The sequence below is a fragment of the Dromiciops gliroides genome, chromosome 3, assembly GCF_019393635.1.
Source record: "Dromiciops gliroides isolate mDroGli1 chromosome 3, mDroGli1.pri, whole genome shotgun sequence".
Lineage (NCBI taxonomy): Eukaryota > Metazoa > Chordata > Mammalia > Microbiotheria > Microbiotheriidae > Dromiciops > Dromiciops gliroides.
In genome coordinates this window covers 87,399,704-87,414,977 of record NC_057863.1, presented here as the reverse complement: position 1 = coordinate 87,414,977, position 15,274 = coordinate 87,399,704, and the positions used below count along the sequence as shown (strand labels likewise).

Here is a 15,274-nt window from a genome sequence, read left to right as displayed (position 1 = left end):
ATTAATTTATAGGTGTTAATTCCTAAAACATATTATAGGACTTTCTCACTGCTGAAGTCACCATATCATTGAGGTCCTTTGTACACTTCATTAAGTCCTTTGGAATCAAGTTCAAGACCTACCTTATACCATTACTTCTCTGTTACCTTCCAACTTTAAGATTATGTGGTAATTCTGCTTTAAATGCAAATGGTGTTATAGGAAGGTTTTAATGTCTTACGTCATTTTCTGGAGGCCTGGACTGTTTGGAATTCTTGTTTAAGTGTACAGTTTCTTCTAAAGCAGCAGTATTTTAGACTAACCACTCAATATCAAAACTATTTTTGGGGGAAGGAGGAATAAAATAACCTGTTAGTAGTATAACTTTGTTAGGCCCCATTCAGTGATTTGCCTGATCCTTGAAAGCAGCTTTTAGGTACAGTAATTCTTTAAACTTTATTAACCTCCATGCTGTGCTTTCAGAATTGAGAATTGTTATTAAGACTGATGTAGCTTCTCATTCCTAGTATTTATTGGTAAAGTGCACTACACTGAAATGAACATATCCACATCTTGAAAATGGCCTAATGATTGATGGAAATGTATGACATTGATTTTTTAATTATCAAAAACATTGAACTTTTGGCATGAACCATTTTAATATCAAAGGTATGAACATTTGTATACCATCAAAAAAGCCTGCATGCTTCTCAAATATCTGAACTTCTGCATTTTATTTTCAAATACGTGTTATTTGCTTACATGTTAAGATTAATTGATTTTTATACAGAAAATACTATATCTTTTTTTTTTTTTTTGGTGAGGCAATTGGGGTTAAGTGACTTGCCCAGGGTCACACAGCTAGTAAGTGTTAAGTGTCTGAGTCCGGATTTGAACTCAGGTCCTCCTGAATCCAGGGCTGGTGCTCTATCCTCTGCGCCACCTAGCTGCCCCGCAGAAAATACTATATCATTAATTAAAAATATAGGGCCTATAAACTTAACAATGTTTTTTAGCTATTTTGGGGGGAAAGTAAATTCAGAAAAGTATAATTTTAAATGGAAATGATAGTATCATAGATTTAAAAAATTGTATACTTCCCTCCCTATTGAGATTGTCCATTAAAAGCATGAGTGAATCTTAGATTTTGTCCATCCGGCGCTTTAATATGTGAATGTAGACTTTTTTCTGATATAAGACTTCGTATTTTTTTTTGGCTTAGTAAGTGAATTTTCTTTCAGGTTATGATGTCCTTAAGTCTATGTCATTGGGGGAGGAATGTGATGCATGTTCAATAATTGATTTTTTCCCCAACCTATTTGAAGAACACAGTTCTTCTTAGCTCCAGTTGAGCTAAACTTTTAGCTTGTTTGTGTTGGACATTGCTTGTCTTCTCTCGTTCTAGGTATTTCAAGAACAATTGGATTGTTTGGCTATATCTACCATTCAGGCCCTGACAGCAGTGATGAACAAATCTCCAGCTGCTAAGGTGTTTTAAGTTCATTTGTAAAATAATAGTAATTAATATTTATGGGAATACCATCTGTAATTAATATTTGTAATTAATCACTTATAATAATTACATTTTATAATATATTCTTATAATTAATATTTATTTATTCATGGGCTACTAACACTTTGACTTTTCTTATTTAGTCTGAACAACAATCCTATGAAAGAGGTAGGGCAAATAACATTAGCCTCTTTTATAATAATAAAATTTCTAATCATAAGATTTTTATAAGATGTAGGGAAGTTCACACTGTTAGTTAGGAGATAAAGCCCAGAAATAAACTCCTATCTTCAGACTTCAAATCTAATGTTCTTTCTGGCCTTCCATGTAACATTTCTTATCTATCTCTATCTCAAAGTGCTATACAAAAAGCATACACGTATGTATTATTTATATACACACACTGTGTCACTCCTGAGGTGAATCTATAATAAAGGCCAAGAGTCACAGTTTACAGAACATCGTGAAATAGTTTAGGGACAGCAGGAAGCTAGATGGTTGTTATTCAGCAAACATTTATTAAGCTCTTACTACCTTCCAGGAACTGTGTTAACTCTAGGGATACAAAAAAAGGTAGAAACGTAGTTCTTTTCCATAGGGAGCCTCCATTCCAATGAGAAGACACTTGCAAATACTTTTACATATTAGATACATAGTATAAAGGTACCTGAAGAATGGGGACTGAGAAAGGTCTCCTGCAGAGGTGGGATTTGAGCTTAAGTCTTGCAGCAGACCAGGGAAGCTAGGATGTAGAGGTGAGAAAGAAGAACATTCCAGGCATGGAGGACAAACCAGGGCATCCAGGAGCATGACTCATGAAAATGTTTGGAGTCAGATCTGGAGAGCTGTGCTGCGCTGATCATTATGTATGTTCACAGATGCAAAGTCTAACAAGACTGGAGAGGTAGGAAGGGGCTGGTTATGAAGAGCTCTAAATGCCAAACAATGTTTTATGACAGACATCTGTCCAAAATGATATGGCGTGTGGATCAGTACTTACCTTGTCCAAGAAGCTCATCTCACCCTTGTCCTTCTTTACTTTGTATCCCTTAATGATTATAATTCCATAATGTTACATTTAGCATTCTGTGTTATAGGAACTTTGCCATGACTGTACTGTAAAATAGAATTTGGTATAAAGTGGATCACTCCTGGGCTCCATCCAACCCCCCCAGAAATTGTTGAAAAGTTAGTTTTGGAGCATAACCTCCATAGATAGCATTGGAGTCAGGTTCTCATGTATTCTTTATCTCCCCAGTCGCTAGGTACATGGCTGGATCCAGAATAGGTCTGTAAAATCATGAAATCTTAGTGCTGCAAAGAACATGAAAGGCAACTGAGACCTATGTCTACTTTTTAAAGATAAACAGATTCATTGAGGTTTAATGATTTACTCAAGACCACAAAACCAGTTACTTGCTGAACCTTCTTGAGTTGTTGGGACAATAGCTCTTGCTTCTCTTATTAAAGGCTATCTAAGCTGCCTCATTGACCACTTTCAACCTGAGACAATTTTTTTGAGAGAGTCTCCAGCAGTTTTGTGTAGGTGGGAAACTCAGAATGAATTTATACCTTGAGGAGAAAAAAAAAGGATTCGGTTCACCAGGCATTTATTAAATGCCTGCTCTGTGCAAAGCACTGTAATCAGGATTGGAATACAAAGACAAAGATGAACGGTCTCTGGCCTTAAGAAGCTTACATTCCACTGGGGGGTATATGACATTCAAACAAGCTAATTTGAGGAAAAAGTAGAAAACGAGGGGCATTTTAGAAAGGCTCCTCTTGGGCGGTAATCACTGAGGTGAGGTTTATAGAAAGAAAACAGGGGCAGCTAGATGGTGCAGTGGTAAAGTACCGGCCCTGGATTCAGGAGTACCTGAGTTCAAATCCGGCCTCAGACACTTGACACTTACTAGCTGTGTGACCCTGGGCTAGCCACTTAACCCCAATTGCCCTTCAAAAAACAAAAAACAAACAAACAAAAAGAAAACAAAGAGATCTAAGAGGTGGAGGTGAGGAAGAAGCATGTTCTTGGAACAGGGGATAGCTTGTCCCCCAAGGCACAAAGTCCAGAGAGGGAAAAGCAGGTAGGTCTTTTTGGTGGAAGCATAGTTTGTGTGAAGGGGGTTTGGAAAGGTAGGCTAGAGTTAGAATATGGAAGGTGGTAAATACAAACCGGAAGAGTTTATACGGGATTCAATAGGCAATCAAGAGCCATTTTGAACTTAGATTTTTGCGTAAGGGGAATCATATGGTGTTTGACTTGTGCTTTGGGAAGATTATTTGGACAACTGTGTAAAGAATGGGTTAGAGAGGATTTATCCTTTGCACTAATTGATGGAATTTCTATGTCCTACATTATGAATTATATCTTACCATATATTTGGGGGTTTGATTTTTTTTTGTGGATTATAGATAGTAATTGGAAATTCAAAAATATTCTTATTAATAAGTACAATGTACTTCACAGAGTATAAAAAAATTAACTTATTTAGGAAGAATAAACTTCCCCTTCCTTTCACATTGATGACTAATTGGCAGTAGCTCTTGAAAGTCTGCACAGTGCTTTATATACATTATTTCATTTAATTCTTGCTACAATTTGTGATGTAGGTGTTCCTGACATAATTCATATTTTATGGATTAGGAAACTAAGGCCTAGTGACATGTCCATAGTCATAGAGCAAGTTAATATTGGTGGCAGAACTTGAACCCAGATTTTCCTGATTCCATGTCTAGCTTTTATGGCTTCTCTCCCTCATTTTTCCATTAATGTGCTTAAACTATTGTGGTTTTCATTTTCAGGAGGTGTTTAAAGAACGAATTGGTTATGCACATATGTATGAGGTATTAAAATCCCTTGGTCAACCTTCACTGGAATTGCTAAAAGAACTTATGAATATGGTGAGTTATTTAAAATTTTCTGTTTGCTAATTGATGTTAAACTACAGCTTATCAGAATTTGTAATTTATGATTTCTTTTCCTAGGCTGTAGAAGGGGACCACACATCTGTTGGGATTTTGGGCATTAGCAATGTCCAGCCCTTATTGTTGCTTATCCAGTGGCTTGCAGAACTAGAATCACATGACCTACAGATATTCATCTCTGAACTGGTTGAAGCGAATTTGTTCTCTTAATAGACAGAGTCGAACTACCTGTGTCCAATAACAACATGGGTCTCCGAATCATCGCTACCCTTGCTTCCCATTTCTTCACTTCATTGTACTTGTGCAGAGAACTTGATTGCTCTCCTTGGTTCTTTGGGGAGTCAGTCAATGAGTAGCTGAAGAGCTCCACAGATTAATAAGACTCCTGAGAACAGATGAATCCAAGAAGATCCATTCTTATACCATTCCTGTATTGCGTGCCATCCTGGCAATGGCTCGTAAGCAAACTTTAGAGAGTGCACTGCAGTATTTTAATTTGTCTCATAGTATGGCAGGTATTTCTGTACCATCCATTCAGAAATGGCCAGGGTCTGCCTTTTCCTTCAGTGCTTGGCTTTGCCTAGACCAGGATCAGTTGAATATTGGAATCTCTAACAAGGGAGGGAAGAGAAAACAACTCTACAGGTACTCACTCATTAAAATTGTTGAATCTATTTACTAATTGTACATGTATTAATACTATGTTTTGGTGAGCTTTCCTAAGCATTTGAATTTTGAACTACATCGTTTAGAGAGCTTTTAGTTTTTAAGCCATTCATTTATTAAAATGCCTTTTTATCACATGATATTAAAAAGCAGCAACACTTGCTCTAATGTATGGACCACTGACCTCAGGGTCAGGAAGACATGGACTCAAGTCCTGCCTCTAACAGTTACTGGCCTTGTGATCATGAGCAACTCATTTATACCCAATGGTGTAAAAGGTGATTTTCTAGGACTATAACTTTCAAAGCAGGTGTTGACTTGCATTGGTAGAAGGAATTCCCTTTTTGTCATTCGCTATTCCAATAAAATCACAGGTCCAGTTCTCCCTCATCCCTCCCCCCAAAATTGGGATGAGCATGTCAGAACCCTTTTTATTATGTGAGGACTAATAGCGGTCTATGACAATGGAATATAATTTAAACTAGGATATTTCTCTTTCTTTTTTATCTAATAGCTTTTTTACAGCAAGCGGCATGGGCTTTGAAGCCTTTCTGACTTCTTCGGGAGTATTAGTGGTGGCTGTGTGCACTAAGAGAGAGTATGCAACTGTCATGCTTCCTGAACACAGTTTCTGTGATTCCCTCTGGGTAAGACTCCAGGAGCTCAGCTTTTGCATGCCTGTTTTTCAGGAATTATATACCATCTGCTTTTGTAAACAGATTCGTATACTCTTTGAATTTCACATACATAATTAGCACTGTCTATGCCGAGGTACTGTGAGTAATTTTCATCTTAGTCTGGTTTTATTAGGTATCAGAGAGTCCTTTATTAATTACTTGGAAAGAATTATTGAGTGAAAATTAACTCTTTTCAGTCCACTGTTCACAAGGTTTAGAATAAAACTTTGGAGTTTTATTCTGTGTTTGAGAACTTCATTCTGCAGTTTACCCTTGTCTTTTTCACTTTTAACAAACATCACCACTCTGTTTCTAAAGTTTTTTCATCCCTCCAAATGTAGCCTTACTAAATTATATTTCTTTGTTTGCAAAAGAAACTTCATGTAAAAAACAAAACAAGATGTGACTAGGTCATATTGAAAGTATTCCTTTAGGGGGCAGCTAGGTGGTGCAGTGGATAGAGCACTGGCCCTGGATTTAGGAGGACTTGAATCCGTCTCAGACACTTAACACTTACTAGCTGTGTGACCCTGGGCAAGTCACTTAACTCGGGGCGGGGCAGGGTGGGGGGGGGGAGGGAGAAAGAAAGTATTCCTTTAGTTGGAACTTTTTTTTTTAATGGCTCAAAAACAATTAAAAAAAATAAACATTTTTAAAATTTTGAGTTCCAAATTCTATCCCTCCTTTCCTCCCTCCTGCCCCTCTTCCCTGAGGTGGTAAGCAATCAGAAATAGATTATATGTGTTCAGTTATGTAAAACATTATCATATTAGTCATTTTGTATAAGAAGAGTCAAATTAAAGAAAAAAATGAAAGAAAGAGAAAAATAGCATGCTTTAGTCTGTGTTCAGTCGATAGCAGTTCTTTCTTTGGAGGTGGATAGTATGCTTCATCATTAGTCCTTTGGGATTGTCTTGGATCATTGTATTGCTGGAACTCTTTTTTTTTTTTTAACTCTTAATAGCGTTATAATTTTTTTATTAACACAACTACTCAAAAGTTCCTTTGAGTTCTTGTGCCTATTTTGACTTTTTTGAATGAAAGTTATGTTGCCATCCTGTTCAGAGGATCATCATAATTTCTTTTTTTTTTTTTTTTTTTTGGTGAGGCAGTTGGGGTTAAGTGACTTGCCCAGGGTCACACAGCTAGTAAGTGTCAAGTGTCTGAGGCTGCATTTGAACTCAGGTCCTCCTGACTCCAGGGCCGGTGCTTTATCCACTATGCCACCTAGCTGCCCCAGATCATAATAATTTCTAGAAGGAAACTATAATGAAGATTTCTGTAGGAGGATTATAGCTTTTATGTTATTATGAAGTCTGTTGGTTTTTATTGAATGTTTGCCAAGTCATGCTTGGAAATGTTGTAAGTATAATGAAAATACTTTTTCCTATCTATTTCCAGGAAATATATGAATATTTTATTGAAATCATACTGGAAGATAATTTTCCTTCTCTGAGCAACTTCTATAATCATTGGTAGCCATATATAAATTTAAATTTTTCGAGATGGCACAAACTTTTTGCTTTTTAGAATACTTAAAAAATATTTGCAAGTTTTAAATGCATAAAATATAATTTTAAAGTGCCCTAATTGACTATTTTTGCTTAATCAGCACAACATAACCATTGTTCACATGCCTGGAAAAAGACCCTTTGGTCAGAGCCTTGTCTATATCTACGTCAATGGACAACAGAAGGTTTCTGCCCCTCTCAGGTTTCCTGCAATGAATGAAGTAAGTACATACAGCAAATTTACGCTATGAGAGGCCCAGGGCACCAGTTAAAGGAGGGGGCTCTAAAACATTTGCTGAAGAGTTTGAATTTAATAAGAATGTTATTTCTTTTGTTTATTCTGAGGTTATGTACTCGGTGACTTGAGCACTATTTTATTATGTGCACACAGTGAGATACTCTCAGATTTCACTATTCTATCATAACTAACCATGGGAAAATAACTATGGCACTTAACTGTTTGCCTCCATTTCCTCAACTGCAAAATGAGGCCAATAATAGCACTACTTCTCAGGGTTGTTGTGAAGAAGATCAAATGAGATGATGTAAAACACTCAGCATTGTGCCTAGAACATAGTAGGTGCTTAATAAATGCTTATTCCTCCTCCCACCCCCACCCCCACCCCCATCTTTTCTCTTCCCTCCACTGACACAGTCACCAACTTTATCTTTGACCCTTATTACCTCTTGCCTGTACTATTTGAGTAGCTTCCTAACTGATCTCCTTGCTCAAGTATCTCCTCCAAGGTGCCAAAGTGATTTTCTTAAAATGTAGGTCTATTGGGACATCTAGGTGGCGCAGTGGATAGAGCACTGGCCCTGGAGTCAGGAGTACCTGAGTTCAAATCTGGCCTCAGACACTTAACACTTACTAGCTGTGTGACCCTGGGCAAGTCATTTAACCCCAATTGCCTCACCCCCCCCCCCCCAAAATGTGGGTCTATTCTTATCACTCTCTACTCAATGAACTCCAGTGGCTTCCTAAATGCCAGAGTTAATATTTCATTCTGAAAGTAATGCAGGATCAATGTAAACTCTAGTGGCATTCACAGAGCTTCACCATCTGACCTCTTACTATTGTTCTATCCTTGTTATACATTGCTATTCTCCGGGCCTTTGAACCGAAATGCTTTACCTCTTCACCTTCACTTCTTGGAGTATCTGGTTTCCTTCAACATTCAAGTCAAATGCCACCTTGGGTACAAAGCTTTTCTGGATTCCTCCCAGGATTACTTTGTGTCTGTTTTGTGTGTTTTCTTCCCATTAAATTCCCTGAGGGCAGAGACTCTTACAGTTTTGCCTTGTATCACCAGCACTTGTGCTTAATGAATGTTTGTTGATCGATGTTTACAAAGGGCTCTTAGAAGGTGGTGGTAACCAGCTGTTCTCCAGACTAGTTCAACTTAAATCATTATGGAAGATAATTTTCTTTATTTTTAAAATTTGCTAAGCAGTGGTGATAAACAGAATCTAGAAGCATTGTGGAACCATCTCCTCAGAAGTTTTTATTTATCTGAGTTAGATGTATTCTTATTTAAAATTTTTTTCTTGTTGTTCTGAACTTGACAAAAATTAAATGAGTCCATATACACAACAGAAAAAATGGATTATATATGAAACCATGATTCATATGTGTGTGTGTGTGTGTGTGTGTATGTTTGTGTAGGTAGCTTTCATTTAGAAAACAAACATGTTAGTGTCAAAGCTTCCCTGCTTGTTAGTGTATCCTGGTTATTTCTGTGCATTTCTCAAAAAAAATGTTACAATGATCTTTCCCCCCTTTTCCCCTCTTTTTTTGGGCATCCATTGCTAGCCCTCCTTTGCCTCCAAGTCACAAAACAAACCCATATATTGGCCATTTCTGGAAATGAATGTATTAGTATGCACTTTGAGTTTCCCACCTTTCTGTCAGAGGTAGTAAAGTATAATTCTTTGTCAAAGGTGAGGAGTATGAGTATTAGAAGACTTCTCAAGTTTTTCCTATGAGTTTATTAATATATTTTTTATTTACCTTCATGATACATGTCAGAACTGCATTTAACAGTGTACCAGTATTAAAGCATTACTTCCTAACTACAAAGGTTAGAAAAATGGTATTTCTACTTCTATTTTGGAATACCACAAAATTAAAGTTTTAAATTGTAAATGTGGTTATTTGATATTATTTGGATATTTTGACCATACTTAATTTTAATTATTTAAATGATAACTTTGAAAGTTTTGTAATAAACATTTTAATAATTTTTTTTCTTAGCCTTTTACTTCATGTTGTATTGGCTCAGCTGGACAAAGGACAACCACACCCCCTCCATCCCAAATCCCAGACCCACCTTTCTCCTCTCCAATCACTCCTCACCGAACATCATTTGGTGGAATTCTGGCTTCAGCCTCCTGGGGAGGAGGAACACCTGAAAAATCAGAGTTGCTAACCAAGTTAATTTCAGCTGGAACTCAGGATAGTGAATGGGGATGTCCAACATCTCTAGAGGGTCAGCTTGGGTCAGTAATCATCTTCCATGAAGCGCTACATGCTCCTCACGTGAAACTGTTATATTTGGCAGGTAAGTATAGAAAGCTACACAGCTTTGTAGTACTCACCTCCCACACTTTCAGTAGTATACCAGATCATAGCAGAAGGAAAAAAAGCTGCATCCACCAAAACTTTAGGAAGCCATGATCTCATTTCTATAGCTTGCAACCTCTCCATGCCTTGGGAGACAGGTTAATGAGTTACACTAGCCCCAAGCCCTAATCACCTGGTGACAGGTTCTTTGTAGAGGAACCTCTTAGAACTTTGTTATTCTTCTACCTTGCAAACACAAGCTTTTGCCTGTCTTGTGCTCAAGCCTTTCTGCCTCGTGAGGTCTTTTTAGAGTTTGGGGTCTTTTGGCATTATCTTCAAGAACCCTGGGTCACCTGCATGGCCTCAGAGACTTAAAGGATGATGATGTATTTTGCTGTTATAGGTATACAAAAGGAAACTATATCTTTTTTTAAGAAAAAGAATCTCTTACTGTTTTTAACATTAGATTTTAATAAACTCATTAAACAAAACAGATGTTTTGTTTCTATGTAAGAAATCATAAAATTTTAGTGCATATAAATTAATATAACTGGAGAATTTATGATGAGGTATTAGAATTTTGAAATTCCTTTTTTAAGGTAAAGGGAGTAATCTCTCTCTTCTCTTTTGGGTCTCATTTTCACAGATACATACGCTGTCTTTTCCACAACTTTTCTTTGCTCACCTCTTCCTTCCACATAGACATTTACAAAACAAGAAAATAAAAATCCCTGTTAAAAACATGCATAGTCAGGAAAAACAAATTCCTGCATTGATTATATTTGGGTTTCATTTTGAAGATAGTCATTGATTCTTACTTTTGGAACCTGCCTACTTGAAAAATTGCACCTAAAATTTAGTCTTGTCTTATAGTTTATAGCATGTAATATCACCAATTAAAGGATTATATTCAGAATATTCTGTATCAAATTCTGAGATATTTAAGTAGCATATGACTTTTGAGCTAGATGAGAATTTTCAAAATTGGTATTAAAATACCATCATTAATTTTTTTTTTTTAGTGAGGCAATTGGGGTTAAGTGACTTGCCCAGGATCACACAGCTAGTAAGTGTTAAGTGTCTGAGGCTGGATTTGAACTCAGATACTCCTGAATCCAGGGCCAGCACTTTAACCACTGCGCCATCTAGCTGCCCCCGCTTAATAGCAATTTTGTGTCAGTTTGAGCTGCTAGAAGTTCTTTATTTTTCATTCAACTTTTGTGGAGAGCACAAGTAGGTCAGCAGGCATATATTTATTAGATGCTTACAAAGGGCAGTACTCTGCTAAGTGCTGGGAATGCAAAGAAAGGCAAAAACATGGTCTCTGCCTTCAAGGTGTTCTCATTCTATGGAGAGGTGATGTGGGTACACAGCATAAATGGGAGGTTATCCCAGAAGGAAGGCATTAGTGGGGGGGGGGGGGAGGAGGGGAGAGGGGACCAGGAAAGGTAGGATTTGAGATGTCTTAAGCCAGGTGACGGAGGGGAGGATAGGAGGGTATTCTAGTCATGGGAGAAGGCCCATGAAAAGGGATGGAGCTGGGAAAATGGTGTGTTTGAGGAACAGTGTTTAAGTGTTATGTTACATAGAACCCAGCAAAATATCAATCTGCAAGAATATGACGTGTAGTGCTTGTTTTTTTCAGGTCCAAACTGCTTAAGTCCTTGGAAATCCCCTGAATTTGAAATGCCAGATCTGCCTAGTAAAATTCTTCTGTACTACACACCAAAGGTTAGAATAAAATTTTTTTTCTTGTCTAATTAGATGTATTGGCTAACTAGTTTTCAAAGGAAGCTGGGAACCTTTTAAGTGGATTTAATGCTTTGAAGGTCAAATCCAATTCTAGCTATTTCCATGAGACATAAAAAGGTTTCATTTCCACAGAGCAAACTGGCTCTTGTGACTTTTTTCCCCCAGCATCATGTGTTTTCATGGCATTAATTAATGATGTTGGGCAGGATATGTTCGTAATTCATATACTGTTCAAGATCACACTTTCACTTTCAGGAATGAGAGATGAAATAGCATTGAGCCATGCTTTTGTCATGCTTTGTCCAATAAAATTATTGTAATCTTGGGCAAGTCTTGAAGCCTCTGTTTACCTCAGTTTCTTCTACTGTAAAATGGGGATAATAATGGCACCTGCCTCCTGAGGGTTTTGTGAGAATCAGATGAGATACTTGTAAAGCTCTTACTACACTGGCTGTCACATAGTAGGTGCTATATAGATGCCAGCTGCTATTACCACCATCATCTTTACTGTTACTAAATGAATCCAGTGTTAGAAAAAAGGTGGCATTTTGCTTCCTGTTCTTTTCCTTTCATGTTTCTTCATTTTGCTGAGTGGTAGTAGTTTAGGTAGATTTTTCTAGTGGGAATAAACTGGAAAGACTGGTGCCTCGCTGCCTACTATGTATGTGACATAGTGGATAGAGTGCTGGGCTCAGAATGAGGAAGACCTGAGTTAGAATCTTGAATTGTACACTTACTAGCTGTCTTTTCCCTGTGTAAATCATTCAGCCTTTCTCAGGATCAGTTTCCTCCAACTCAGATAATTAATCTGTCTCCCAGGCTTGTTGTGAGGATGAAATGAGAAAATATATGTAAAGCACTTTTCAAACCTTAAAGACCTATTTAAATTGGTGGTGGTGGTGGTAGTTATTACTATTATTTTAAACTTAATCTTGCCAGTAAACACTCTCCCCAACTGGGCTCCACTCTTTTACTACTTTTGCAGTTTCATGTTACTCTTCTTTACTCACTTGACTGTCTACTCCTCATTCTTATCCAGCTCTCTTGCATCTTGGTGCCATTTCTTAGACTGTCAGCTGTGAATGGGATGGACTCTTCCTCTCCCACAGTCTGTTGGTTAAAATCCCTCTCTTCCTACATTACCCATTTCAGGTGCCATTTCTTGCATAAAGCCTTTCCTGGTCTTAGCTGAAAGTAACTTCTACTTCAGATTTCTTTTAGCACTTTGTTTTGTCCTCCCTACCCCACTCTCATTATATTGCAATAAATTTTCCTTCAGAGCAAGTTTTTTTTAATATATCTCTAGTACCTAGTCTAGTGCTTTGCATATGATAGGTACTTACATATTTTAGTTGAATAACTAGAGGAAAAGAAAGAGGAAAAGAGATTGCCTGGAATGAACTAAGCAGAAGATCAAGGACTTTTGACACCAACTGTTATCCCACGGGGTACCTGAGAAGTGAATTTGTTGTATAGGATTGTTTGTTGTAGTGAAATAGTTCTTTTTATAACCTTTCTTTTGGGGGGGGGGGCAATGAGGGTTAAGTGACTTGCCCAGGGTCACATGGCTCTAGTGTCAAGTGTCTGAGGCTGGATTTGAACTCACATCCTCCTGACTCCACTGCGCCACCTAGCTGCCCCCAGAAATAGTTCTTTTTAACAGTTTAGCAGAATAATGAGATTATTTCAACAACAAACATTTAGTAAGTACCTACTATGTGCAAGATACTTCACTAAATACAGGAGACACAAAGACAGAAATGATTGTTACATTCTTGCTTACATTCTTGGGTAAGGGGACATGGGATATACTATATGCATGGATATGTAAATAAAGAGCTTGTACAAATTTTTTTTTAATGTAATGCTTTTTTAAAATATTTTTTTAAATAAAGTATTTTATTTTTTTCCTGTTACATGTAAAGATAGTTCTTAACTTTTGTTTATACAAGCTTTCCAATTTCAGATTTTTCTCCCTCCCTCCCCTCCCTCCCTGCTCCCCTAGACAGCAGGTAATCTGATATAGGTTTATATATATATATATATATACACATACATATACATATATACATACATATATACACACACACACATAATAACATTAAACATATTTCTGCATTAGTCACTGTACAAAATATTTTAAAAGGTGCAACACTAACAATTGGGTGTGGAAGGTTCAGAAAGAGGAAAGGCCACTTGTGGAGGTGGCACCTCAACTTTGCTTTGAAGGAAGCTTGGGATTCAAGAAGGCAGAGCTGAGTTCCATTTGAAAATCCACTTGTACAGAGTCATATTGGCATGAGAGGGAATGTCATATACAGAGGAGGAATAGATAAATCACTTAGATGTTAATAGAGGGTATATTACAGTAAAGGGCAGTAATATGACAAGGCAGAGGTAGAAGGAAAGCTGAAAGAGTACTGGGAGTTATCAACTGAAAAAGAAGAATGTAAATAGTTTTGTTGTACATGGACTGGTGCCCCCCAGCAGTTTAATCCTGCCCCTATATTACCGTGGGTGTACTTTGTGTACAACTTCTTTGTGTTTTGTTTCATTTGATAGAATATAAGCCCCTTAAAGGCAAGGAACTATTTTCTTTTTGTCTCTGCAAACCCCGGTTCCTAGAACAGTGTCTGGCACATAGTATGTGCTTAATGAATGTTTGTTGACTACCTGTTCTGGTATTTGTTGGAATGGACTTTTATCTTCAAGGTATATGCTTGTTTCCTCAGTTAGAGCTTAAGCTTTTTTTTTTTTTTAATGTATGAGGTATTTTATTTTTTCCATCACATGTAAAGATAGCTCTCAACTCCCGTCTATACATTCTTTACAATCTCAGACCTCCCTCCCTCCCTCCCCTCCCTCCCCCCTCCCCCAGACAGCAGGCAATCTGATATAGGTTATATCTATATATCTCTATACATATACATATAGATATATACATATACACACACACATATATATATATATACACATAATAACATTAATCCTGTTTCTGCATTAATCCTGTTACAAGAGAAAGAATCAGAGCAGTGATGCAAAACCTCAAAATAGAAAAAAAAAAACAACAGCACCCAAAACAAAAGAAATAATATGGTTCAATCAGCATCTATACTCCACAGTTCTTTTTTTCTTTTTTTTTCTTGGATTTGGAGATCCTCTTCTATCATAAGTTCCCTAGAACTCTTCTGTACCATTGCATTGGTGAGAAGAATATAGTCCATCACAGTAGGTCAACACTCAGTGTTGATGATACTGTGTACAATGTTCTTCTGGTTCTGCTCATCTCACTCATCATCAAGAGCTTAAGCTTTTTAAGGGAAAATAATATAAATTAACATACTTTTAAAAAACCCTAATATAACTAGATTAGTAGGTGCCCTGTATGGACTTTTTGGTTTGAAGTGACATGAATATAGTACGTATGGTCTAAGTGTACCTGGCCTACCATATGTGCCTATGATTTGAGAAATACAACAGGGCAAAAAAAGTTCTTTAGGAGTAATATCCTTCCAGTTGACAAGCTTGCCTTTTTTGCTTTATCCTCATTAACTTTTCGGCTTCCAAATGAGATTCCAAAGGCAGTGCAGTATGTTGTAAAGAACATTCTATTAAAGTGAGAGTACCTGGGTTCAGATCCTGCCTCTACTATTTTTATTCTTTGTGTGATCCTGGGCATGTTTGA

The 15,274-nt window shown here is 37.2% G+C and overlaps 1 protein-coding gene across 1 annotated transcript in view; it reads left to right on the top strand.

Annotated features, from left to right (window-relative positions):
• NBEAL1 (neurobeachin like 1) overlaps positions 1 to 15,274 on the top strand; it is a 177,966-nt gene that overhangs the window by 69,489 nt on the left and 93,203 nt on the right. The window contains 11 exon segments of the mRNA XM_043997392.1: positions 1,385 to 1,468; positions 4,298 to 4,396; positions 4,481 to 4,603; positions 4,605 to 4,655; positions 4,657 to 4,701; positions 4,703 to 4,777; positions 4,779 to 5,065; positions 5,601 to 5,733; positions 7,376 to 7,495; positions 9,529 to 9,835; positions 11,483 to 11,568. Of these exon segments, the coding sequence (XP_043853327.1) occupies positions 1,385 to 1,468; positions 4,298 to 4,396; positions 4,481 to 4,603; positions 4,605 to 4,655; positions 4,657 to 4,701; positions 4,703 to 4,777; positions 4,779 to 5,065; positions 5,601 to 5,733; positions 7,376 to 7,495; positions 9,529 to 9,835; positions 11,483 to 11,568 (1,410 nt within the window).